Source organism: Pseudorasbora parva, chromosome 14, assembly GCF_024679245.1.
Source record: "Pseudorasbora parva isolate DD20220531a chromosome 14, ASM2467924v1, whole genome shotgun sequence".
In the NCBI taxonomy this organism is placed as follows: Eukaryota; Metazoa; Chordata; class Actinopteri; order Cypriniformes; family Gobionidae; genus Pseudorasbora; species Pseudorasbora parva.
In genome coordinates, this window is record NC_090185.1 from 10,900,552 (window position 1) to 10,928,288 (window position 27,737).

General features: G+C 35.8%; 2 protein-coding genes and 1 long non-coding RNA gene across 3 annotated transcripts in view; 2 read left to right on the forward strand and 1 right to left on the reverse strand.

Moving 5' to 3' along the window:
- The window catches only part of LOC137040075 (pregnancy-specific glycoprotein 22-like), a 40,292-nt gene extending 13,422 nt beyond the window's left edge, over window positions 1-26,870 (reverse strand). The window contains exons 1-3 of the mRNA XM_067415489.1: window positions 26,774-26,870; window positions 24,351-24,420; window positions 23,916-24,063 (exon numbers count right to left, since the gene is read on the reverse strand). Coding sequence (XP_067271590.1) covers window positions 23,916-23,964 — 49 coding nt within the window. The 5' untranslated portion in view covers window positions 23,965-24,063; window positions 24,351-24,420; window positions 26,774-26,870. The remainder of the gene's footprint in view (window positions 1-23,915; window positions 24,064-24,350; window positions 24,421-26,773) is intronic.
- LOC137040090 (uncharacterized) lies at window positions 13,777-15,191 on the forward strand. Its single transcript, XR_010897837.1, has 3 exons — window positions 13,777-14,085; window positions 14,254-14,330; window positions 14,617-15,191. It is a non-coding gene; the product is annotated as an uncharacterized lncRNA (long non-coding RNA).
- On the forward strand, window positions 22,114-27,522 carry LOC137040076 (SLAM family member 9-like). The gene is made up of 6 exons (XM_067415491.1): window positions 22,114-22,514; window positions 22,996-23,313; window positions 23,943-24,236; window positions 24,339-24,443; window positions 24,562-24,623; window positions 27,366-27,522. The coding sequence occupies exons 1-6, from the start codon at window positions 22,460-22,462 to the stop codon at window positions 27,423-27,425; spliced, it is 894 nt and encodes a 297-aa protein (XP_067271592.1). The 5' UTR covers window positions 22,114-22,459; the 3' UTR covers window positions 27,426-27,522.
- Window positions 27,523-27,737: the final 215 nt, after the last annotated feature.

Genomic DNA, 27,737 nt, shown 5'->3' on the forward strand with positions numbered 1-27,737 from the left:
GAGTTGACCAATACTGACAGAGTTTGACAAATACTGATGGAGTAGACAAAAACTAGTGGAGTTGACCAATACTGACAGAGTTTGACAAATACTGATGGAGTTGACAAAAACTAGTGGAGTTGACCAATACTGACAGAGTTTGACAAATACTGATGGAGTAGACAAATACTGATGGAGTAGACAAATACTGATGGAGTTGACAAATACTGATGGAGTTGACAAATACTGATGGAGTTGACAAAAACTAATGGAGTTGACCAATACTGATGGAGTTTGACAAATACTGATGGAGTAGACAAAAACTAACGGTGTTGACTAATACTGATGGAGTTGACAAATACTGATGGAGTTGACAAAAACTAATGGAGTTGACCAATACTGACAGAGTTTGACAAATACTGATGGAGTAGACAAATACTGATGGAGTTTGACAAATACTGATGGAGTAGACAAATACTGATGGAGTTGACAAATACTGATGGAGTTGACAAAAACTAGTGGAGTTGACCAATACTGACAGAGTTTGACAAATACTGATGGAGTAGACAAAAACTAGTGGAGTTGACCAATACTGACAGAGTTTGACAAATACTGATGGAGTTGACAAAAACTAGTGGAGTTGACCAATACTGACAGAGTTTGACAAATACTGATGGAGTAGACAAATACTGATGGAGTAGACAAATACTGATGGAGTTGACAAATACTGATGGAGTTGACAAATACTGATGGAGTTGACAAAAACTAATGGAGTTGACCAATACTGATGGAGTTTGACAAATACTGATGGAGTAGACAAAAACTAACGGTGTTGACTAATACTGATGGAGTTGACAAATACTGATGGAGTTGACAAAAACTAATGGAGTTGACCAATACTGACAGAGTTTGACAAATACTGATGGAGTAGACAAATACTGATGGAGTTTGACAAATACTGATGGAGTAGACAAATACTGATGGAGTTGACAAATACTGATGGAGTAGACAAATACTGATGGAGTAGACAAATACTGATGGAGTTGACAAATACTGATGGAGTTGACAAATACTGATGGAGTTGACAAAAACTAATGGAGTTGACCAATACTGATGGAGTTTGACAAATACTGATGGAGTAGACAAAAACTAACGGTGTTGACTAATACTGATGGAGTTGACAAATACTGATGGAGTTGACAAAAACTAATGGAGTTGACCAATACTGACAGAGTTTGACAAATACTGATGGAGTAGACAAATACTGATGGAGTTTGACAAATACTGATGGAGTAGACAAATACTGATGGAGTTGACAAATACTGATGGAGTTGACAAATACTGATGGAGTTGACAAATACTGACAGAGTTTGACAAATACTGATGGAGTAGACAAATACTGATGGAGTAGACAAATACTGATGGAGTTGACAAATACTGATGGAGTTGACAAAAACTAATGGAGTTGACCAATACTGATGGAGTAGACAAATACTGATGGAGTTGACAAATACTGATGGAGTTTGACAAATACTGATGGAGTAGACTAATACTGATGGAGTTGACAAATACTGATGGAGTTGACAAAAACTAATGGAGTTGACCAATACTGACAGAGTTTGACAAATACTGATGGAGTAGACAAATACTGATGGAGTTTGACAAATACTGATGGAGTAGACAAATACTGATGGAGTTGACAAATACTGATGGAGTTGACAAATACTGATGGAGTTGACAAATACTGACAGAGTTTGACAAATACTGATGGAGTAGACAAATACTGATGGAGTAGACAAATACTGATGGAGTTGACAAATACTGATGGAGTTGACAAAAACTAATGGAGTTGACCAATACTGATGGAGTAGACAAATACTGATGGAGTTGACAAATACTGATGGAGTTTGACAAATACTGATGGAGTAGACAAATACTGATGGAGTTGACAAATACTGACAGAGTTTGACAAATACTGACAGAGTTTGACAAATACTGATGGAGTTGACAAAAACTGATGGAGTTGACAAACAAATTCTGATGGAGTTGACAAATTCTGACGGAGTTGACAAAAACTGATGGAGTTGACAAATACGGACGGAGTTGACAAATTATTAGATTTATCCCACATCTATTTACAGAAACTATTACACTGCGATGACGGAGTTGACATGTTAAAGCTGTGACCACAGAGACTTCAATATTGTTTGTTTAAAATATTTTAAAAAATATATAACTTCCAGGACTTTGTGTCCTACTGTGGGATCCACACTGAGCAGGAAATAGTAAGTGCTCCTCAGAGTTAAAACTGCCCCTGATTTATTCAGAATAATAAAACAATCCTGACAGAGCTTACGCAAAAGTGAGGACACACTTTTAATAGCTATTTTTTAATGGAAAATATTATTCAATATTTACTTTTTGTATTATTTGATATATTAAAGATCTCTGCCTTTTAATGTAATGTATTTTTCAAACTGTTGCATTTTTAAACATTTTGTTTGGCAGTTTTTACATTGTGACCTCATGCTGAGGATAGGTTAAATTAGGCTACATATGTTTCCAAGTATCAGGCATGTGATTGGCTAAGGACAAAAAAGCAGGAAAATATACCATATTTTATAATATAGACCAACCCCACCCCCGCCGCGCCGCGCCGAACAAACTGGTGGCGGATCAATACGGACAGTAAAGCAGGACCCATAACAACTTATTTGAACAAAAAAATACATTTTATTGTAATAACTTTTTTGTACAGTATGAAAAATAACTAATTATTTGGTGGATGCATTTTTACCCAATTTTAATAGCTAAATGTGCAACATGCACATTTTCATGTCAAAAGAAGGCCTCAATTTTTCTATGACTCTTTAGCCTTTGTAGAAAGCTTTTTTAGAGCCTCTACACGTTTCTTTTGGAATTTGCGCCTGGCATGATAAATTAATCTATAATGACGAAATGGGGGTGCAATTCACATTTATTCCACAAGGTGGCGATGTCTGATACGCAATGATGAAGTGACGTTTCACTCAGTTACCTCTGACAGAAAACGAAACAATAATAATTATAATCTGCAAAACTTGAAATGGCTCAGTGATTTACTGCAGAGAGCAAGTACTAAACACAATCATATGTTAGTGTCACTGTCTCTTGATGTTGGATGTGGTCAAGAAGCTGTCAGTGAGCAAAATATTGATTTTGAAGACGTTGAAAATGAGTTGGAGAATATGCGTGAGATCGCGAATATGAGGCAGAAACGATCTCTGACGAGGAAATATGATGATGGTATTAAACATCTGCTCAAACTGAACCCTTCCAAGCTCCAAAAGGTAACGAAATACGTTTTATTTTATTCTTCTGTAGCTCCCAGCAAACAGGGGACGTCCCCCGGACGTTGCGAACGTCCGTTTAGGTCCGCAGTAGGTCCGAGTTGTAACGTTTGCTGACGGACGTTCGGCGGACGTCCGCATTTGGTCCGCTTTGTAACGTTCGCTCGCGGACTTTCGGGGACGTCCGCATTTGGTCCGCGGTGGAACGTTCGCTCGCGGACTTTCGGGGGACGTCCGCATTTGGTCCGCGGTGGAACGTTCGCTGGCGGACGTTCCGAGGACATTTTGTTCAGGCCAGTTCGCGAACGTCCCTATTTCGCCCCTCAATGGCATGCCATTTCCATAACAACACTTGCAAAATCCAGCAGCCCAAAATCTGCCTTTTATCAACAACAACCTGACACTTTGTAACTCAGACAAACGGAAAATTGTACTAAAATAAACCCATATTGTATTTTAAAAGGGGATTTAGTTATTCCTTAAAATGTGATAATGGAAAGTGTTTGCAAAAAATGTTTGTTTTGTAGATTGACAATATATTGCAAATAAACAAGGCCTAGTAAAATATGATCTAAATAGCTATTGCAAATAACTTTCGTGCTTATCGATATCACTAATGAAATCACGAGTTTGTTTTATAATTTGAAAATACGATACCCTTCAATAATATTAATAGGACATAGGCTACAATTTATTATGTATTTCACATGCATGAGAAAAATTAAGGTTGAATCTCCGGATCTGAATCGACTTCAACTGATGAATGCATTCAATGAAAACGTGAAGAATGAAAAAGCACATTCCTGGAAAGAAGGTGGAAATAACACAGGTAAGAAAAATAACATTTTCCTACCCATTTACTTGTCAAATTGTTGGTCAGATGAAGGCGATTGGTTTTATCCAAAGAAAGGCTATTTTAAGAAAAATATTTTAATAACTGCATTTAAGGCTTTTAATTCAGCTCATATAACAACACACACACACACACACACACACACACAAACACGTCATGGTGCGCTATCTTTCTGGGGACTCACCATAGATGTAATGGTTTTTATGCTGTACAAACCATATATTCTGTCCCCCTACACTGCCCCTGCCCCTGAACCTACCCATCACAGAAAACTTCCTGCATTTTTACATTTTCATAATAACTCATTATGTATGATTTATAAGCTTTTGTACCCATGGGGACCTCAATTTAAGTCCCCACAGTGACACCAGTCCCCATGAGTCTGTGTGCATTCAGGTTGAAGTCCCCAGCAGGCTAGAAAAACATGTACACACACACACACACACACACACACACACACACACACACACACACACACACACACACACACACACACACACAAAGAAAAAAGTGAAATATAGCCTGCACTGGGAGATACAAGCAAGAGTCGATCAAATGCGCCTAACCGTGTGACGTCATTGTTTGAGGTACGCGCAGCACGTATCCATGGCAACGTTTAGCTGCGTAGAGAGAGAGAGACCGGCGTTAACGGTCCTGCCGGATTTCCTCAGCTTAGAAGCGGCTTTAGTTTTCTCTTTCGTCGTCGAAAAAGGTATTTATAATTTTAGATTAGTAGAGATTTTAGCTATCATAACAATTGTTAATCTTGTAAAGTTTAAAATATGACAATTTCACATTTTAAAAGGTTTCCTTCGTGTAGTAAGTTAACGTTACAGCTGCAAACCGTTAACGTTAAGTTATGCTAACACTTTTTAAAACTGAAATGAGACAACGTTATCTGATATTGACAAATATAGGGCTTAAATATCGAACTTTCCAAAGTAAATACACACTGAGGCAAAAGACAAAAGCCTAAATTTAGACGGCCTGATGTTATCCTGGACCATCTAACGAAATCAAGTTTTTTTTTTCAATGGACAAACGATGACACTTCTAGTATTACTCATATAAGATAATAACACTACTGAATGTGTTCATTTTGTTGTTTTAGGTTAGAAGCCAACGAGAAGAATTGCCATCGGACTGGAGTTATAGCTGACAGACCAGAGACGCGCGTGTGCGCGCACACACAGCTGCCTGCGCTTACACCATGGTTTACACACACGAACACCCATGGAAAGAGCACATCACCTTTACAGTTGTTCAAATAAAATAAATATATTTTGTTCGTTACAATTCCTACGTGTCTGTTTACTTTGGTTTCCCGAAATGCAAAATAAAATCGAATAAAACGCTGGTAAATAGAAAGTCCCATAAACGTCCTGAATGGCCGCTTGACGTCCTGTGAACGTCCCCGTGAATGTCCGGAGGACGTCTTTGAGGACGTCCGCGGGACGTCAAGAGGACCCTACACATGGACGTCCGGGGGACGTTCGCGGAGGCCATTTAGGGGACGTTCTGGGGACCTTTTTTTGTTAGCTGGGCTGTTACTCTAACATCAGGAGTTGTATATATTATCGCGACAGGTAGAGGTCTAACGTTATCCATGTTAAATATAGAACCGGGTCCCCAATATGTAAGAATGTTTGGCGAAACAGTCATGCATTTAAGGGTTAAGCTATGGAATGGCTTCAGATGACTTTGTCACCCAAACTGACGTGAAAAAAGCGGGGGGCGCCGAAAAGCGCGCTGTTTGCATATATAGCTAGTGCTAGCAAATACAAGTAATGTTAGCTGTCAAGTTAATGTTAAATGCAGCTTAAACATCCTGCCATAGTGGAAAATCAATCAAAATCGATCATCTAATCAATCGACAACAAAGTCAAATTAGTAACTTATAGGTTATATATAGACACAAGCAATAGTATACCCAGATCATCCGATCCGGTGATGTTCTTGTCACGATACGTTACAGTCCTTGTTGCCCATCCCGCGATCGTGGTTTCGACCCGGGTTACCATGGTGACGGCTGTGAGATGACGGTCGGGTCAACCCACCAAACCCCCCCCCCCCCCCCCCCCCCGCCATTTTTTTTTTTTTTACAGATCTGCATGATTTACGTAGGTCACATTTTCAGGTCGGAAAATCCGGAATTCCGGATTAATCCGGAAAAATCACATCCCTGAAGTATAGAGTGTGCTTTTAAAATTATACTAAAGAAATTATAGGCTATATTTTTTTAAAAAGAGTTTTTTAAGTTACCCAATTTATAAACATCTTTTCATTTTATTTTTTCTTCTTCTTGGGAAATATTTTAATTCTTTTGACTTTGAATTGCCAATGTGTATGAAATGTGCTATATAAATAAACTTGGCTTGGCTTGATTTGACCTTATATTTGGGAGGGAATGCCGACCGCTTAAGAAAAGGGAATGCCCCGAGTGGCATCATCCTAACTTATCAACGTCTTAAAACGTCATTTCAAAATAATAAACGATGGTTCAGTGAATAAAGCTTGGTTAAGTGATGGTTGTGACTAACGGACAATGATTTTAAGAAAAAAAAGGAAAAAAAAGCAGGTCACAAGCCAGATTTAGTCTTCTACGTATCAAACTTTGGGAGCTTTATTAATCTCTTTCTTTCTCTTTCTCTCTCTCGCTCTCTCTCTTCAGACACACACACACACACACACACAGAAAAAAGAAAGAAAGAAAGAAAAAGAAAGAAAGAAAGAAAGAAAGAAAGAAAGAAAGAAAGAAAGAAATTTCGGACTGGGGGACCGAATCACCTGATGTAGCCTATAGCTGTAGCAGAGATAATGGGTAGAAGCTCAGTCTAGGTGCCATGGGCGAGGCTAGCCCCATTTTAGGGGTGCTTCAGCACCCCTAAAAAGGAGCTCAGCACCCCTAAAACTTGGAGTAAGAAATTGGGTTATTTAAAAAATTGTTTATTCGTTTACACGGTTAAATAATGTCCAAAACATACTCCGTAGTTTGTGGTTTAAAATATATGTGTTAAGGAGGAAAATGAAAACATCCCCGCATAGCAAATGGTGTCATCCTCTTCTCTTCTTCTACTTCTCTTCTGTACCTGCACCGCTAAGCACGACCGTCATCCAGCGCGAAACACACGCAGAGTGAGAACCCGTGATGTAACGTTAGTGTTGTGATCGGTTGAAAGCTGTGTGTCTGACACTTCTTTCCTTTTACTTAGAGTTGTTCCGATTTCGAAACCATAACGGTGAGTACTGGAGTCAGTATCCTGAATCACCATGGTGGTACACCTATAATAAGTGTTTATTCTCTGAATATTTTAGTCCGGCGGGTCGCCGCCGCTGTGGAGTAGCACAGGACCTGGGTGACTCGTCCATAGTCATAAACGGAGAGAAGTAACGTTAACCACGCATGCAGTTCTGTTTATTAACTGCTAGAGCGTGAAACAAAAACAGAAGCGCGACAAATAAACTGTGTACCTGTGTAGTGCGTACGTGTGTCTCTGTTAAAGTTTATCGTTAATTTGATACTCATTTTAACAATCGAGAGTCATGTAAACATGTTTACACGTGCGTCTTTTCTGGTCAGTCGTCATGGAAACATGAAGCCCTGGCGTTTGGAGTGAAAAAACTCAAGCTTCTCTTGTGAAATGAATTTGTCATTTAAAAAGTTTCTAAGCCCAATAATAATAATAAAGACATTTAAAATGACACGCCTCTGTGTGCCTTTTGATCATATCCTTAGAATCTGTAAATGGTCTCGTGGTCTCATTTTTGTGACATGACAGACTGACCTCAACTCTCCTGCCTACAATATATTTGTGTATGATTGTCAGTTCAAAGGGAAAGAGAGGGAGATGGCGAAGGAGAAAGGGAAAGGGAAAGCATGCAGGAAGAATCAGGTGAGGAAACAAAAAACAATAGTGAATAGTGGCGAGCAAAACATAACTACTCCTGTTTGTGTGTGTGTACTCCTATACAAACTTATTGGCATTAAGTAGCCTATATTACTTTTTTTTTTTTTTTTTACAGTATTTTACACCACATCATATCATAATAAAGGGGGAGGAAAACAACAGGGAGAGTCCATAAGGGATGAGAGGGAATTGACTAGTGAAAGAAATGAAGAGACTGAGGGAGTGCAACATAGAGAGAGCACCAAGCCAAAGCAGCAGAGACAGAAGAGAGCTGTTCAAACTTAGGGGATAAGGACACTGGTCCTAAACAGTTAAAACTGTCTCAATACCCTCATACTCAGTTTGGCACACAAAAAAGAGCCTTTCAAGAACAGTGGTTCAAAAGTTTCAGATGGCTGGAATACTCAGCTAGACAAAATGCTGCTTTCTGCTTTCCTTGTAGGCATGGGCGAGGCTAGCCCCCTTTTAGGGGTGCTTCAGTAAAAACTTGGAGTAAGAAATTGTTATTTAAAATTTTAGTCTTTTACACGGTTAAATAATGTCCAAAAGATACTCCGTAGTTTGTGGTTTAAAATGTATGTGTTAAGGAGGAAAATGAAAACATCCCCGCATAGCAAATGGTGTCATCCTCTTCTCTTCTCTAGGGTACGTGTGTCTCTAGGTTGGTGGCAGTGGGGCTCATTGGGTGCTCAGCATCCCTAAAGCTCTGACACTAGAATCGCCCCTGCTAGGTGCTAATTCCGGCTTTATCACCAGGTTCACTCAGGTGTGTCGGCCAGAACACCACTTACGGCCAAATTTTCCAGAGAGTGAAATGAAGAGAGGAGAGATAATTATTCGATTATTAATTATCCTTCATCTTTCTTAAATGAGTTTAAATGTGAGTGTAATTTCGAGTGTGGTTTCTATAAAGAGAGAATGAATAAATGAATAAGTATTACACTCATTACTCCTTAAGCACTAATACACATTACAAAATAAAATAAACAGTAGTCAGAAGATGACTATATCTCTTAAACCGCAAAATATAGGCAGAGAGAAAGTATTGAAACACTTCTCAGATTTTCTACCATGCATTAAGTGACTATAACAAAGATAGAACTTACTGACGTCTATTTAAAAGCATCAATAGCGGTCCAGATAATTATATTTAAGACCACCTCATATATTACTCAGCCACAGAGTAGCTACTTAACATTAATAACAACACATATTGAATAAAGTATAAACATGGCTAAACACGATGTGACCCATTCAACCTGACAAACTGAATCAGGTGGATCGAAGCTAGAAAGGAATGCACGAACGGGAATATAATTAACACAACGGTCGTGTAACGACCCTTAAGCTTTTAACTATCATCCATGTCGAATATCAGAAATAACCGCTAAAAAAAGAAATACAATCACGAGTAACGTTAATGCAAAAGATTTACTTACTTTTCTCATTCACGCACAGTCTGAGGAAAGTGTCACTCACAGTTATAATCTAACCGAGCGATCTCTATCGTATTGAATACTAACTGCGTGACAACTGACTGACTGTTTATCGTACTGAATCTGCGTGACGTCAGATATAATATACCGGTCAAGTATCCCGTTTTGGCCGGGAAAATCCCGTATTTTACCCTTCTTTCCCGCCGTCCTCCGGTATTCGTATTTTCCCGTAAATGTCTCCCGTATTTTAACCTGCGTTATTAAAAAATAATAATACCAGAGTAAAAAAAACAAACAAACATTTCCAATCTGACTTAAGGTAGTCAAAGTGAAAGTGAAAGTAAGCACAGTATGGTAAACTATACTAAATAATAGTAACACTAACAAAACTTTGGGGCCTTTTGCCCTTTTCTACAATAGCCAAATCTGAATTTCAAAGCCCAAATCTTTAGAATAATACGAAACCGCATCATGCATGACAATCTTCATTCGTTTCATCGTGCACCAGAAATAAATAGGCTACATATAGGCCTACTTACCAAGCAGTAAAAACCACATTGGGGTAAAAATTAAAAGACTCATCACCTAACTTCTCTGAAAAACTAACTCAGAATCGTACGCGTGTTCGTCATCTGGATGGACACAGGGCGCTTTAGTTTCTGTTTTCCTTTAGTTTCCATATGAACGGCCAACCCAGCAAAAATAAAAATCAATGAATGAATAAGTAGATAAATAAATAAATAAATAAAAACATATGTAAATGAATAAACAGATAAATACATACATAAATGTGATATTAGGAAAATAAATAACAGACTAAACGACCAATGGCGCCACCAAAACTAGAAACCACAAAACATACATTTCTCCAGATGATGTTCCTATCTAGGCTAGCCATCAATTACATTATTAGGGCCACATGATCGTTACTTCACCTGTTGGTCCAGGAACACGTCTAACACCTGCTTTTGCCGTGTCCTGCCACGCTTCTGTGACCAATGGTGCTGACTGTCCCTGGGCTGCTGCTGTCTGTTTTTCCTCCTCATTGTGTTCTGTCACTAATGCTGGCTGTGTATCCTTGTCCTGCTGCTCTGTCTGTTCCTCTCCTCCATCCTCCTCCTCACTATATAAGCCCATCTCCTTCTCTTGCTCCCCTGCCATCTCTTTCACTCCTCCTTCAGTACTTTTCTTCTTAAAATAAGAAGAGATGTCTGTGGACTTTCTCTTCATTGTCTGAAAATTGACATAACATGCACCAGCTAACGACGTTAGGTAACGTTTAATCTTGTCAAAACGTGTCAAAGACACATCAAAAAGCTGCAGTTACAGCTATACTATAACCATTTGGCACTTAAAAAGCACGTCACAACACATAATTCCCCGTCTTTTACTTTTAAATATTTTTTGACTTATTTACTTACCAGTTGGTCTTCTAACGTTAACTTCTTTTGAAATTGTTGACTGACGGGCATGCGCTGACCTGTTGCTGTCTGAGCGCGCAACAGGCATCGGGGGAGCGGCGGGCTTGCCTGCATAACTGATGCTACAAAAATTTATACTGGCCACCCCAACGACTTGATCAAATAAATATGATAAATGTTTAATCAAATTAAACATTTTATCTTTCCCCAAATTTATTATTTTCTGCTTTTTATAAAAAAAAATATTTGTAACTTTTATTTATTTGTTAATTATTTTTAAATATTTTGTGGACAGCGTTACTTTAAGTAAACCACTCGTTTTTATGTTTTATACATTTACGTTAATTTATTTTTGTAATATTATGTATTCTCTTTCTGTTTTTTTTTTGAAGAGACACTGCCCCTCTTTCCTCCTTATTGACAGTCTAGATTTATAATAATAGCAAATAATGATGAAAAAGGTTTTAAAAAATCGTGACTGTTTGGATTGTTTTTCCTGCCGTCGAGCCACAGGCGTTCACTGAATGACCCATCCTGACTGACACAAAATGCGGCAATCTCCGTCACGACATTAATAGTTAGATTAAGGTGTGTACATGTCTGTAATGCTCTCCGATAATGCGACTAAAATAGGCATACTCCACATGTCTTAATCCGATTTATGTGTAGTTAGATTACCCTTGTGAAAAAGAAGTGTGCTTAATTGTATTGAAAGTGTATTTTTTGTGCACTTAATATATTTAAAGTATATTTTTTAAAAACTGCACTTGTAGATAATATGATATAATTAAAATTAAGTGCCACTTAAGTGTACTTAAAGAGAATACACTTTAATGACAATATTTCTAAACACACTTAAGTACACTTTTTTAAAATTCACTTTGTAATAATATCGAATTAATTTGTATTTTTAAAAAGTACACTTTCATGACAATATTTATAAACACACTTTAGTGCACATTTAATAAGTGTACTTTGTAATAATATATAATTAATTTGTACTTTAAAAAAGTACACTTTCATGACGATATTTATAAACACACTTTAGTGCACTTTTAATAAGTGCACTTTGTAATAATATATAATTAATTTGTACTTTAAAAAAGTACACTTTCATGACAATATTTATAAACACACTTTAGTACACTTATAATAACTGCACTTTGTAATAATATATAATTAATTTGTACTTTAAAAAGTACACTTTCATGACAATATTTATAAACACACTTTAGTACATTATAATAAGTGCACTTTGTAATAATATACAATTAATTTGTACTTTAAAAAAGTACACTTTCATGACAATATTTATAAACACACTTTAGTACACTTATAATAACTGCACTTTGTAATAATATACAATTAATTTGTACTTTAAAAAAGTACACTTTCATGACAATATTTACAAACCCACTTTAGTGCACTTTTAATAAGTGCGCTTTGTAATAATGTCTAATTAATTTTCACTTACAGAAAGTACACTTGTATGACAATATTTATAAACACACTTAAGTGCACTTTTTAAAAATGCACCTTGTAATAATGTCTACACCTAAATTTACTTAAACCATTTTAATTATGAGTTTGTTTCATAAAGTGCACTTATTTTACTAATGACAAAGCACATGGAAAATAAATGATTTAAAAAAAAAAAATGAGTTGTCCAAATTTACATTGGTTAATGTATTTTTCTTCAAAATTTCACTCGCTTACACTTCAGTACAACATACTGTTGAAATGTTATAACTAGCTCCTATGAACTCATCTCCAAGTGTCAGTTTTCTACATAATTTGACATTGTCAATCTTTATAAGAGGAGTTGCCGAATGTACTGTAGGCTACTTTACATCTGTGTACAGAATAACCTACTTTCAATATTATGTTGTTGTATGGCGATTAAACACACATTTAATTGCATTAATTGCAAGAAAAAGTTGAACAAATCAAAACCTAATTAATTTGCATTAAAATTCAGTTAAAATGGGCTACATTTAATTTTAATCAGACTCACTGTAAACATGATTGACTTTTAGTTAGGTGAATGAGTCAAGTTCTCTGAAATACAGTCCAACTACACAGTGTGTTAGAACAACCTGAACAGAAATGGATAATTAATACGTCATTTATAATCAACATTTAATGCACTAAATATCTTATTTTATATTTATACTTAATATTTCAATGCGCATGCGCCAAAAATACTACGTCATGATTTTGAAAAATGCGCGGTCTGCCATGTTTGCGTCATCGCGATGCGTAATGAAGCTGAAGGACAACAGACAACAGAGGAGCGAACCGTTTGGATCATTAAAGATGAGACGTTATATGCTACAAATAACGAGTCAAGTAAGTATATCTTGATATAAGCTCTCTTGATTTTACATTTTCACCGTAACATGGTAGCTCCCTATTACGGTGCAGTTATTTAGTTTAATCGCAGATAGGATAGACGCACTATGGACTCGGGAGGGACTCGGGAGGTGAATTAACGTTAATCATGTTTCCTATGTATCTAAGATTGTATTATTCATATTCATGTATCTAAGATTGCATTATAATAATTTCTTAAATCGGAATGTGATCGCCGGTGTGGGCATGTTCAATGAATCTGCCTGCTGTAAATACAATATTTTAATCAAACTCCTACTTTTTAAATGGACAGAAGACATTTAACGTTTTATACATGTATTCCATATATTAACTTATAACAACCAGTAATGAAATAATGATTTTAATATGTTCTTTTCTTTTTGCATTTGGAGAGTAAGATGTTAAAGTACTATTTGTGTTTTTAATATTTTGTGCTTATCTTATTTTATTTTTTATTTTGTAGGATCAATGCAGATGTGTTATTGGAGATCCAGTGCAAGCTGTGTGGAATCACGGAGCCATCTTGATGAGGTCAAGTTAATGTTAATTATGAATTTATGCCCAGCCATGACACTGATCACACAAGCTAAAACATTGCTATCAAGTCTTTAGCTTTTAAATGCTTTGCATCTTGTCCATTTGTAAGTAATACATTCCCACTTGTGCATTTACAGATCCCCTAATCATTATATATTTTACAGGCCACACACCCAAAGGAATGGAGCCGCAGCATTGCTGTGCCAGGCGTGGTAAATACAGGAACATCCTTCATGGAGATGGTGCGAGGTAAGAATAAACTAGCAAGGCAAGATGAGGAAAAATGCAAAAATACTTGTCTCAATTTACATTTGTCTTGGGTTATTTATCTATATTTAAGTTATGTTATTTATCTATGTTTAATTCCCTGTAAAGTAGGAATAAAAAACATTATTAAAATGTTCTCTCTTTTTAAAGTCCAGTGTCAGTGAAGATGATGTGCTCAGTGGGATACGTGAAGGAACCTCTCCAATCATTCTACCCTGATGACTGAGGTAATTCATCACATAGGGGATGCAGTTGTGGTCAAAAGCTTACACACACCGTGCAGAATAAACTGCTTCATCAGGGCAGTACTAGATTAAAAAGAGACAACATGCTCATTTTTATGATCCCTCTTATGGCTATTTCTTTTTTTTTCTTCTTTTTTTCATACAGATACTGCTGTGTGAATATATACTGTACATCTATCGTTTTAATTTAATTGAGCCAATTATAATAATGGATAGATCTGTTTTATAAACAAGTTTTTTCTTTGCGTTTTCTTTTTCTTTCCTCAAGGTATATCTTTTTTTGCTTTCCTGCCTCTTTGGAACATGTCCATTCACATCTACTGTGGAGAGATGGTGCACCAGTTTCCTATTGATGGAGAGCTTCTGGGACATTGACATAAACAGCACTTTCCAAACAACTTGAAAATAGTTGGTGACAAACAATTTTGTGTGCCTTTGGAGTTCTTCAGTTTTTTTTTCTTTCTTTTTTTTTTTCTTTCACTGTAATGCTGGAATAAGATTTTAGAATAAACCTTTTGGTCCTAATTTTGGTGCTAGAAAAGGTTTAAGAGCTTATAAGTTCAGTAACACTTTACAATAAGATCTAATTTGTTAACGTTATTTAATGTATTGGCCGACATGATCTAACGGTGATTTATTTTTATTTATTTCTTTTATTTAATTTTTTACAGTGTTTATTAATAGTGGTTGACCTTGCTTAATAAATTATAGTTCAAAGCTGGTTAATTAAATTTATAGTCATTGTTCATGCAAGTTAACAATGCATTAAATAATTAACATATACAACTTTTGATTTTAAGATTGCATTAATAATAGGGGTGTAACAGTACACAAAGCTGACAGTTCGGGGAGGAACACTAAATATAAAAATGCTTTCTTTTTTATTGGTTTACTGAACAAATTGTAATTGTCCTAAACTAAAGGTTTCTTATAGAATTAAAAATATAATATAAAAAATATCTCTACTAATTATTATTATTATTACCTTTATTTAACCAGGAGAAAAACTCACTGAGATTAAAATGTCCTGTCCTGGCCAAGATAGCCAGCTGTGTTTGCATGTACAGTTATACATAAAAAGTCACATAAAAAACATAAAACATACAACCAGTCAAAAACAATTACACACCATTAATTTACTCTCAAAATGATGAAGTAAAATTTTAAAATGACTAAATGTCACCAGATCTTTTAGCTTCAACTCAGTCTGGAGCAAATTCCAATCAGGCTGCGACATATTTGAAGGATGTTTTACCAAGCTTAACTCTAACAAAGGGCACACAAAGATTATAATTTGATTCAGAATGTAATATATAATTGCCTTGTTGTTTCTTGTTTAATCAAACGACAAAGAATGCTGTATAGTGTAGACTATATAGGGAGGCCTTACTTGCACTTGCATTGTATGCAAACGTGTAAACTTCTCATGCATTAACTTATAAATCTAATTATAGGTTAGTTTTTTTTTAGGTTTTCAGGTTAAGTAGAATATGATGAATATATGGGCTAATATAATGCATACATTTAGTGAAAGAGTTCATCTCTCTCGTGTTTTATCGACATCTTTCTGCTGTTGAAACACTGAACGATTACACAATGTGATACATTTTAGTAAGTTGTAATGTATCCTTAACATACCTTCTGATGTTAATTCATGTTTATTCTATGACTATGACAAGGTGATCACATTCACTCGTGCCGCGTTGCTGCTTGAACTGATGTGTCTTTACAGTGATCTGTCATGTCACATTAAAGAGCATCAATATGGCATCACTTGAATTTAATGATAAAATTGACAGAATACATATGTTCTTGTGTTTGTGTAAATAGTTTTTTGGGTTTTTCTTGGGCATCAAAAAAAAGTTTTTTTTGTATATTTGTTTTACAGATTGTTTTGTCAATAAATGTAGAGGATTTAAATTTGGATGTGTTTATTATACGAAATTGCAGCTGTATTATTTGAAAAATGTAATTATGAATGTATTTCATTATATTAGAGTGTACATGTAAATTACGTTAAGGTATATTTTAGTTCATATTAATTGCTTGTTTTTAAGACAGTAGAATGGATGTCAGTACATTGAGCAGTGCACTTTAATTACAATTTTAATACACTAGAAGCGATTATGAAAGTACATATAAAGTTGTATTTAAGTACCACTTAAGTTGTTCCAAAAAATCACTCTTAATTGCAACTTATTGTATTTTATTTCAACTTAATATGTGATAAATTTGAAATTAATTACATATAATGTGTGTTAAGTACACCGAAAACATTGCATTTAATTCACACTTAAGTGTATATTTAGCTGACATTAAAGTATGTTTTAGTTCACATTAATTGCTTGTCAGTACATTGAGCAGTGCACTTTAATTACAATTTTAATACACTAGAAGTGATTATGAAAGTACATATAAAGTTGTATTTAAGTACCACTTAAGTTGTTCCAAAAAATCACTCTTAATTGCAACTTATTGTATTTTATTTCAACTTAATATGTGATAAATTTGAAATTAATCACATATAATGTGTGTTAAGTACACCGAAAACATTGCATTTAATTCACACTTAAGTGTATATTTAGCTGAAATTAAAGTATGTTTTAGTTCACATTAATTGCTTGTCAGTACATTGAGCAGTGCACTTTAATTACAATTTTAATACACTAGAAGCGATTATGAAAGTACATATAAAGTTGTATTTAAGTACCACTTAAGTTGTTCCAAAAAATCACTCTTAATTGCAACTTATTGTATTTTATTTCAACTTAATATGTGATAAATTTGAAATTAATTACATATAATGTGTGTTAAGTACACCGAAAATATTGCATTTAATTGCACAATTAAGTGTATTTAGTATAAGTATATTATCTGTGTAATAAGTACACTTTATAAAAGTACACTAAAGTGCACTTTTTTTTCACAAGGGTATGACTTTAATCAGATTAAGGTAATTAGAAATCGCTGTCTACATGGTAGCCTCATAGTCTTAATTAGATTAATATCGGAGTATTGTTGTCCATGTAAACGTAATCAGTGTTTCCAGCAGTTTGACCCATTGAGAGATATTAAAATTAAATTAATAAAAGAGTGGCATACACACAGGTTTGAAAGACATATACGGTCTATCCATTTTGCAACATGCAGGAACTAGAGGTATGCAACAGTAGGCTATGCTTAATTGCTGCTAGTTTGATTGATAGCTAGAAAACTTAAATAGGCCTTTCTCCCCCTTTTCTTTTTCTTTCTTGCTGCATTAAATATTAAATTGTGGGGGGTTACACTTCATGTACACTTTCGCTTGACTTACGGTCTCATGGTCTTTCAGTTGCCACTGTGTGCACGTGTCAGTTAAGTCCACTATTACCATAGACAGTAAAAGAAATGGACACAGCGACCCCATAGACTTCAACAGCGAATTGCGAGCAAGGGGGTAATCTAGCGCTCGGACAGCGTTCCACCCATAGGGGCTGCCATTGGTAACCAAGCCATCACCTGCTGTTAGCATCCCATTGACTCCCATTCATTTTTGAGTCACTTTGACAGTGAATAACTTTACATCTGAGACGTTTAAAGACTCCATTTGTCCATTGTTTATTTCTAAAGAAACACGACAATGTATAAAAGGCTCCGTTACCTTGTATCTTACACTATCGCCCCGCAGCAGCTGTTTTTGTAAAAATAGGCTAACTATTGCGTCATAACCAACGCGACCCTGTCGCACAGTTGAGAAATTACCGTATAGACCTGAGGAGACGCTCACAGGCAATCTTTTACTGTCTATGAGACAGTCGGGGGGACGTGGAGACATTAAGTCTGATAAAGTCAAGGGGGAAGAATGGGGAGAAGCCCATAGTGAGCCAAAATCAATGGGAGAAAAAATTTAAATAACGTGATTCAGCTTTCACTTTCCACATCTACTAGAAGACTCACAGCTGTCAGACAGGAGGCTCACGTCACCTCTACGTCGTCAAGCTCAGTCTGAGCCTGCGCAGTTCGCTCAGCCATCAGGAAGTGAGGGATGCTAACAGCAGGCGATGGCTTGGTTAGCAATGGCCGCCCCTATGGGCGACAGAGTCGCGTTGGTTATGACGCAATCGTTAGCCTATTTTTACAAAAAAACCTTCTGCGGGGCGATAGTGTAAGATACAAGGTAATGGAGCCTTTTATACATTGTCGTGTTTCTTTAGAAATAAACAATGGACAAATGGAGTCTTTAAACGTCTCAGATGTAAAGTTATTCACTGTCAAAGTGACTCAAAAATGAATGGGAGTCAATGGGATGCTAACAGCAGGTGATGGCTTGGTTAGCAATGGCAGCCCCTAGGGGTGGAACGCTGTCCGAGCGCTAGATTACCCCCTTGACTATTACTTGTCTTAGGGTGTCCCATTTGTCATTTTAGGTGTCAGAAGGGTGCTCGCGAGTGCCTCCTTTGTGGCTGATATGCACCCTTGATGCACAGTTTCAGAGAATGCACTGAAGCTAACTAATCAACTGGTTTGTAGGATGTGTAACTTCTATGGATGTGGTTTGATCTTTGCCAAATAATAAAACATTCCCTTTAGGCCAGGGGTCTCAAACTCAAATTACCTGGGGGCCGCTGGAGGTGGTAGACTCTGGTTCAGACTGGGCCGCATCAAATAAAAATAAAAAAAGAGCTGATCCAATCTTCTCAATCCTTACTATTAACAGTTCTTCAAAATAAATGTTTCTTCTGAACTTGTACATTCCTTTTTGAACGTGAATGTTTCATATAGGCTTCTCTTGCCTACTCGTTTTTATTTTATTTTTTGTTTTTGTTTTATATTGCCAATATATCTTTGAGATTTTTGGATCTGGTTATCCTTCGTCCTTCGCACCATTCTATTACCAACAGGTGTGTGATGGTAATTGTGTACTAATAAATATAGCCTATAGCTAGATATTAAATCATTATGTAATACTGAAATAATAAATGTTTTTTTTATTTTATTTAAAATAATAGACTATTTCAAAGCAAGGCCATAACCAGGTCAAACAGAACAGTGAACAAAATTCTACGTCTAATTCTAGTTGGGAAAAAATCAATTTGGGACCATTTGCAAACAATTTTCAAATCAAAATATCAAATATTTTATTAGATTCTTCGCATGAGTGAATAAATACGTACATCCGCTGCTTATATTTGAGTTCCTCTTTTAGTAAATCGTCTCAAATGTTCAGAGTTCTAATCCGCTCATATAGTTTCCTTCATTAAATGTTCATCAATGATTGTATATTAAGAGCATGGACACGTTGCATTTTGTGTGCATTTTTGTGTGTGCAATTTAGTTTTGTGATTTCACCGGAAAGAATAGTCTCTCTCCGCAACGGCATTACGCGATAGATTTTTTTTAAAAAAAAATTTTCTTTTTTATTATGCAAAATGACCAGTACAATATTTACAAAAGAGAAGTTAGATGCAAAATACAAATACAAAGGCCAACAAAACACAACATGCCAGTACGATGTGTGTGTGTGTGTGTGTGTGTGTGTGTGTGTGTGTGTGTTAATGTATGAATAAAGGATCATGTAGAGAAGTACAACAGACATAACCAAAAAATATATGTGTATAAATAAGGAAAATAAAATGGGGTATGAATAAGGTGACAACAGCAATAGTAATAGCAATATAAATAATAATAACAATAATAATGATAAATCTAATTAATTAGAAATGACAAATAGTAATAATAGTATTATCAGTAGTAGTAATGACAAACATATTAACAAATATACTGATTTCATCCGGAATGAGGAGAAGGTTAAAGGGTCAGGAAGAGGACAAATAAAAACAATAGTAGTAATAGTAATAATAATATTAATAATGGTAAATATTGATAAAGCCATTAATAGTGATAATAATAGTAGTAGTAACAATGATGTTAATAATAATAACAATAAAAAATAAATAAAAATAAATAAATAAAAATTAATAATAATAATAATAAGTGTAATATTGATCAGCTATTAGTAACAAGGTATTATAAAGCTTTGATACCCCATTACGCGATAGATTGACGCGCTCGTCTGTGTGTGTGTGTGTGTGTGAAGACTGCGCGAGCCAGAAGAGAATGTAAACCCTGCCATTTTGAGCGCCGTTAAACCACATTCATTTGGACTGTCTGATTAGCCTCTGTTCATGTCAGCGGTGTCAACCAATTATACTGCATGAGAGAGGGCCGAGCTAACACACACACACCTAACACTAACACATTGTTTGTTTTTGTGACATATGGGGACATTCCCAAGGCGTAATGGTTTTTATACTGGACAAATCGTATTTTATATCCCCCTACACTGCCCCTGCCTCTAAACCTACCCATCACAGGAAACATTCTGCATTTTTACTTTCTAAAAAAACTCATCCTGTGTGATTTATAAGCATTTTGAAAAGTGGGGACATGGCCAATGTCCCCATAAGTCACCCTTTCCTTGTAATACCTAAGTCATTACCATGTTATTATACACATTTGTGTCCTCATATGTCACAAAAACATGCCCCCTCCCCCCCCCACACACACATGCACATACACACACAAAGTGAGACATAAAGCGTGGCACATGCAACGACTCCGCCAAAAATGGTTTTCAGAGCAACGCGCGGGCCGCACTAACACTAAATGTCAAGTAGGGTGCCACAAAATACAGAGCCGGCCTTTCCATTAGGCTATATAGGCGGTCGCCTAGGGCCCCGTCTTATCTATGTTGGAGGAAAGTCAGGCTCTGGCTGGTGAAGTTCATAAAGGCAGGACAGGAAGAAGCCCTTCACCTGCAAACTAAACATGCATCAAACAAATGGACATTTTCATGCATGAGCTGTTTGTCCACTCAACAGATCAAACCGTGTTTCTGAAGAAAACCGACCGCAGCAGGTTTCAGTTTGACTCAGATGTTGAGCTGAGAGTCACACCTCAGACCAGCATTGTAAGATGGCAGACGGTTTTATTAAGCCATTTTAAAATCCATTAGATTTATCATTTAGGCAGACTAATATTCAATAATCCAATCCACTGCTTTTTCATTTTTGACACAATCATAAACTACCCTTCAGAAACCATCGATCTTAACATTAAAATATGTTTTCCATTTGATCCATGATTTGATAGTTTTTAACTCGGCCGTTTGACCAAAAATCTGTATTTTTTTAGGATTCTGGCAGCTTCACGGTATATCACAGTATTTTTATTTCCATTACTTATTTTTTGGTAACTTACCATTTAAATTAAAACAGGCATGATTTAAAAAATATATATATATATCCTTATTATATTATTATTATTATTACTTAAGAAGTATATTTTCTGTGCAATAGTAATAAACTATTACTTTTTTTATATTTTTTTCAAGTTAGACCAAACTTTTATTTTGGCGGGTTGTAATGAAGACCTTTGACTGTGTTTTCAAATATGTTTTAATAAACTGTATTATTATTGTTATTATTACTCAAATAAGTGCACACTACTGTGTAATTATTTGTCATAATTTCTTTGAGTTAAACTGAACTTCTGAAGGGTTGTCGTGTAGATCCTTGTGTATATAGTTTTTTATCAAATGAAATACTCGTGAAGGATGGTTAGTTGGTTAGTTCACCCAAAAATGAAAATTCTGTCAATAATCACTTACCCTAAGTCTGTCGACACCCGTAAGACCTCCGTTCATCTTCAGACACAGATGAAGATATTAGTGTTGAAATCCGATGGCTCAGAAAGGCCTTCATTGACACCAATGTCATTTCCTCTCTCAAGACCCATAAAGGCTCTAAAGACGTCGTCACAAAGCCCGTCTCACTACAGCGGCTCTACAATCATTTTATGAACCGACGAGGATAGTTTATGCTATGTTTGTGCTAGTCGTTAAAAAATAACTTATATAGGGATGGGCCGATTTCAAAACAAAGTTTCAAACGGTTTTGAATCAGCGTATTGATTCACGACTCTACACACATATGTAGCATGTGTGCATTGTGTGTGTGTGTGTGTGAACTAGTAGGGTGGTCGAACTCAGTGGGTGGAGGATTCACACCAGAGTGAGTGTTTTCAGCAGATAGTCTTATTAGATCAGAGTTTTCACTGACCCGCTGAAGAAAATGTTTCATTCTTCAGTGTTCGTTTTATTCTGTTTGAGTTGGTGCCGTCTGTCTGGTAAGTTTGCCTAATTTCAGTTACAAGTGACTTGGTTATATCGCACATACTCAAATAAGTAATAAATAAGTATTTAGTAATACCAAATAACTATGTACTTATAGAGTTATGGCTAGGGTTAGGGTTAGTTATTTGTAATTATGCATAATTTGCTGTTATAGTAAGTACATCATTTTAAAATAAAGGTGTCACCCTAATTTATTTCAGTTTAGAGAAATAAAGCTGCTACAGGTTCAGATTAAGATGATTTGCATTTGCTGTTCTTCCAACACAGGTCTCATTTTTAATGAGCCAAATATAAAACTATTGAAGGTCTCTAGCAGATTTAAATTTGAAGTTTTACTCCGCTGTAATTAACTTAGCAAGTAACTTTATTTATTTTGATAAGTTTAAAGCACATTAAATATCACGTTTAGTTTTGTGCCTCTGCTGCTAAAAACTACAAACGGATTTCAGCTTTTAACCTTTTTGTGTTCTCCAGGTGTGTTTGCGGATTCACTGTCAGTGACGGAGGGAGAATCAATCATTTTAAAAACACATATTGCTAAAATATCTGAAGATGAAGACCTACTGTGGAAATATGGAGCTAAAAAGTCTCTGATAGCTGAAATCAGTAGAGCTGCTGAGATATTCTCCACATATAACGGCACTGATGGGAGATTCAGAGACAGACTGAAGCTGGATCATCAAACCGGATCTCTGACCATCACAAACATCTCAACTGAACACGCTGGAGATTATGAAGTGGTGATAAGTGGAGCGAAACGATCATCAAAAACATTCAGAGTTTCTGTCTACGGTGAGTGGAGATCATTTCTTCGGTCCTTCATATGTTCTTGTTATTAGGAAAATGTTAAGAAATATTTTGAGTTTAATACAAGTTAAACTTAATCGATAGTATAATGTTGATCACCACAAAAAAATATTCTGGGGGAAAAAATGGGTACGGCAAGAAAAGAAAAAAAACGTTTACGGTAAAGCGCTTAGAATTCAGTTTTGAGGAGAAATGTGAAGCTTACAATTTAATAGAAACACAATGAAACTTGTGCAGTATTTGAACTGTAAAGTTGTTTAAATGATATTTTTTGGGGGGTCATTTTAGGGTTTTAGGTGTTTTCAAAGCGACAAAATTAAAAAGACAACTTCACACACAAAAGGTTAGGGAGTATTTCCCCCCCCCCCCCCACACTAAAGTAATGTTAACGTTCATATTGTTCATATCTTCTGGCTGACTATTGAAACCTCATTCATTGTTGAATTCAAATGCTATTGACCGAGCTTAAACTGTACTGAACTCTGAATGTTCCTTTAACTATTTACATATTGAAATTTTGAGAAACACTCATATTGAAATGTCATCAAAATACACAGAAAATAAGATTGATGACTATATTTACCCACATTTCTGTTTATTCCCTGGTTTTCCAGCTCCTCTGCCCACACCGATCATTACCAGAAACTCTTCACAATGTTCTTCATCATCATCGCCGTCACGCCAGAATTGTTTATTGGTGTGTTCGGTGTTGAATGCGAGTCATGCGACTCTCTCCTGGTACAAAAGAATCAGTTTATTATCCAGCATCAACGTGTCCCATCATAACAGAAGCCTTTCTTTAGAGGTGAAGTTTGCTGATAAAAATCCCTATAGTTGTGTCGTGAGCAACCCCATCAGCAACCAGACTCAACATCTCAACATCACTCGGCTCTGTCACACATGTCCAGGTATGGTGGTGTTGATAATAATGTTGATTAACTAAGCTGAGCTCTATCATGTTACAGTCGTGCTGATATTCATTCACTAATGGCTCATTTTGTCCATTACAGATCAAGGTCTACCTTTATTGTACATAGTGCTGATCTCTGCCGGATCTCTGCTGGTTGTAGCTGTAGTCGGGATGTGCTGCATCTGCAGGAAATGTAGAAAAACAGGTCAGGAGAGCCTTTATTAACTACACAATACGAACTACAAATAATGTATCTAAAGCAAAAATATGTATTTGTTACTATAGATTTCTGTATAAGACTGCAAGTTTTGTTGTTTTAACAGTCGAGACCCAGGAGGAGGACAGAACAGATTCAGCCTTGTGCAAACCGAGAACACGACAAAAGGTAAGAAGTCAGTCAGTCAGTCAGTCAGTGTGTGTTTGAAGCTGACTGAAGTGTTCAGCATCAGACGGTCAGTGAACAGACGTGGGTGGCTATAGACTCAACCGTCATAACCTTCAGTAGGGAGCCGATCAAAAGGAGAGTTTTTAACCTATTTACACTAAACAGTATGCACCTCGGTGTATATACAGAGTTCCATCTTACATGGATATTATCATTTTGCAGACATAAAAAATTGGATAAATTATTATATCTGACGGGCTTGGTCACCATTCGCATTCATTGCATCTTTTTTCCCCATTCAGTGAGCACGTTTACAGGCACATCCATTCGCTTAAAAAACAGCTTCTTGAAATAAGCGGTTGTCCCGGTATTATCGTAAATACGAGTTTCCTAGATAAAAATTGCACATGAACGCACTCCCATTTCAAATTCTGAATGAGATGAGCTCAGAATCATAAGTTCAGAAGTGGGAATTATTACATTTATGCAAGCACTTGAAGGCGGCATTAATGAATAAATCAGGTTATGTCCCAGTAGTTACGTCAAAACGTAATCATTCGTGTATCCGACTTTGAGTATTTCATTTGTGATTGAAGCATTAAAAACCGAAGAGTGTTCCGACTTCCAACATATCATTGCGACTCGTTGGGGTCAAAAAAAGAGTCGAAGTCCACAACAAAACACTCGCTGACTATCTGGATCGTCATTATTTACTCGTCCTCAAGTTGTTCCAAAACCTTACAAAATTCTTTCTTCTGTTTTCGGGTGAACTATCCCTTTAAATCCACACTACAGACGGTTTCCTGTCACATACGCGAACTTCAATAAGCTGACAAAACACAGAATACGTTTAACATAACTGCAAAAAAGTAATAGCCTCTATACTTGTTTATATAGGATATGATGCATTTTATTTTAAGCACTGAAAACCGAATCAGTTTGACAGAATTATCAATCAAAGTCAAACTAACTTCACTTTTACTTTACTTTTTTTTTATATATTGGCAATGTTAATATCCTGTCATCTCTTGTATATATCTGAAAGCCATTTTTTTCTGATATATCTTTCATTATTAGCAAAACATGGAGAAAGCAAATTGTTTAGTCAATATTTCAAGAAGGTCCCGACTTTAAAGGTATTTCTTAATTGTACTTGTGAAAAAATAACAGTTCTGGTAATTGTTTAACTCTAGCATTTGTTACAATAAGGATATAGTTAAGACCACTGAAGGCTCTTCACCATGCTAAGGCTAATGTTAAGTGTTTTCTTAATTCATTATCTATAGCATTTGCTATGAGACATACACATTCAGAAACTTTAGCTACAATCATGCCACAGTTGTAATATATTTAGTGAAAAAATCTATTCACTTAACAGATATATATATTTATATATACATACATACATACATACACACACAAAAAAAAAAATCCGTAAAAATAGGGCACAATGTACTGTATAAATATGAAAGAATTTTCCGTATTGGTTTTGTACAGGAGTTTTACCTGTATTTTGAATTACAGATTGCATTAATTTGTGTTTTAAGGGTCAACGGAAATGTCCGTAAAATTACTAGATAATGTACTGGCAGAAAATGTACATTTTTCATTTTATTATATATTTGTTTCTACAATAAGTTAAAGAATTTGGACAAGAAGTCAAAATTTACCACAATGAATACATTAGAACATAAGTAGTAAATGTGGCCAGTTTATAAAGCTTTCAAATTTATGCTGGCGGGTGGAGACGGATTATAGGACGATGTCTTTTTAGTTTATGTGGCTGTTTTAGATCACGTTTGACTTTCTCTAGTGTTTTGAAGAGCTCAATTCTCAATAGAACTCAAATGGATGGCACATTGTATCATCCCCGTCTAAGGAACGGCTCGTGCAAATCTTATCACACTTTTGGAGAGTATACGGTGATCTGTGCATCACGCATGTGCAATGGGCTTCAGCACGGGAATTTAGGGATTATAAAAGCTTTGAACATGCAATTAAATGAACTAATAGCCTGATTCTATTAACAATGGAATAAATAGGTAAACTAGTTCATTGTCTACTCAAGCATAATCGGTTTAAGAACGTGTAAACAAATAAGTCACACAAAGACAGGTGAAATCTTTAATCAACTGAAAATGGTAACTTACGAAAACAGTTCTCTCGAGTTGACTTGGACTTTGTTACGCATTAAATCGAATGAGCGCTAGCAAGTTCTGCCGCTGTTGCATTGATGCATCTTTAGTTTAAAGCTGAAGTGTGTCCTGAAGCTCTGCGGTTCATGAGTATCTGCGCTGAATGCAGCCATTGGTTGTTTTGTAGACGTGCTGCAACAAGTGTGTTTGCTGTTGCTTTAGTGTGAAAGGCAATCATTCTCAGAGCAGAAGCTGTCATGACAAACCTTCAGAAGTTCAACTGTTTGATGATTTAACGGTTTAAAGTCATGATTGATGTCATTTCCTCTCGCTGCTCCATGTTAGCATCTGTTAGTAGAAGTAACCTAGTCATTTTTGTTTTTAAGAATTGACTGCATGTGTAGATTTTCACATTAAAAATAAAGCAACGTACAAGATCAACCGTTGGAGTAAAAACTAAAGAAAATGATGTTCAGTTCTACTGATCTATGTGGGATTTGAAGTGGTTTATTAAGAAAATAACAAGGATATTCAGAGAAGCCTTTGTCTGTTATTCATTTCCTGTCTCATCAGAAGTTTCCTGACCGAATGTGTGTTTTCATTACAGAAACCAAAGACGGACTCTGTGTATGAAAACGTCCCCAAAAAACGATCTGACCGGAAGTGATGTTAGAGTTTACACTGGACCTGGACTCACACCTTTTATTCCCTGCCAGGATGTCTCATTTTGTTTTCACTGTTTTTTTTAGATTGTTATAATTCAGTGGTTCACCAATGGCATAATATCCATAAATGTTCTATTTTTATATATTTTCTATGTTTAGCCTATCATATAGAAATGTACATAACTTTCATTACTAAATATTGATTCCACCCGTCACTGTACTTCTTTGTCTGTCATTTGTTTTTTTCTTAGCGTTTATAAAAGTTCATTGTATAGTGGTTTACAGAATCACAAAATATACTCTGCTGGATATTT

Excerpts from the sequence above, each read along its gene's own strand:
- LOC137040076 (XM_067415491.1), top strand. The coding sequence starts at position 22,460 with ATGTTTCATTCTTCAGTGTTCGTTTTATTCTGTTTGAGTTGGTGCCGT. Across the intron at positions 22,515-22,995 it reads GAGTTGGTGCCGTCTGTCTG|GTGTGTTTGCGGATTCACTG; the intron begins GTAAGTTTGCCT and ends TGTGTTCTCCAG. Across the intron at positions 24,444-24,561 it reads CAGGAAATGTAGAAAAACAG|TCGAGACCCAGGAGGAGGAC; the intron begins GTCAGGAGAGCC and ends TTGTTTTAACAG.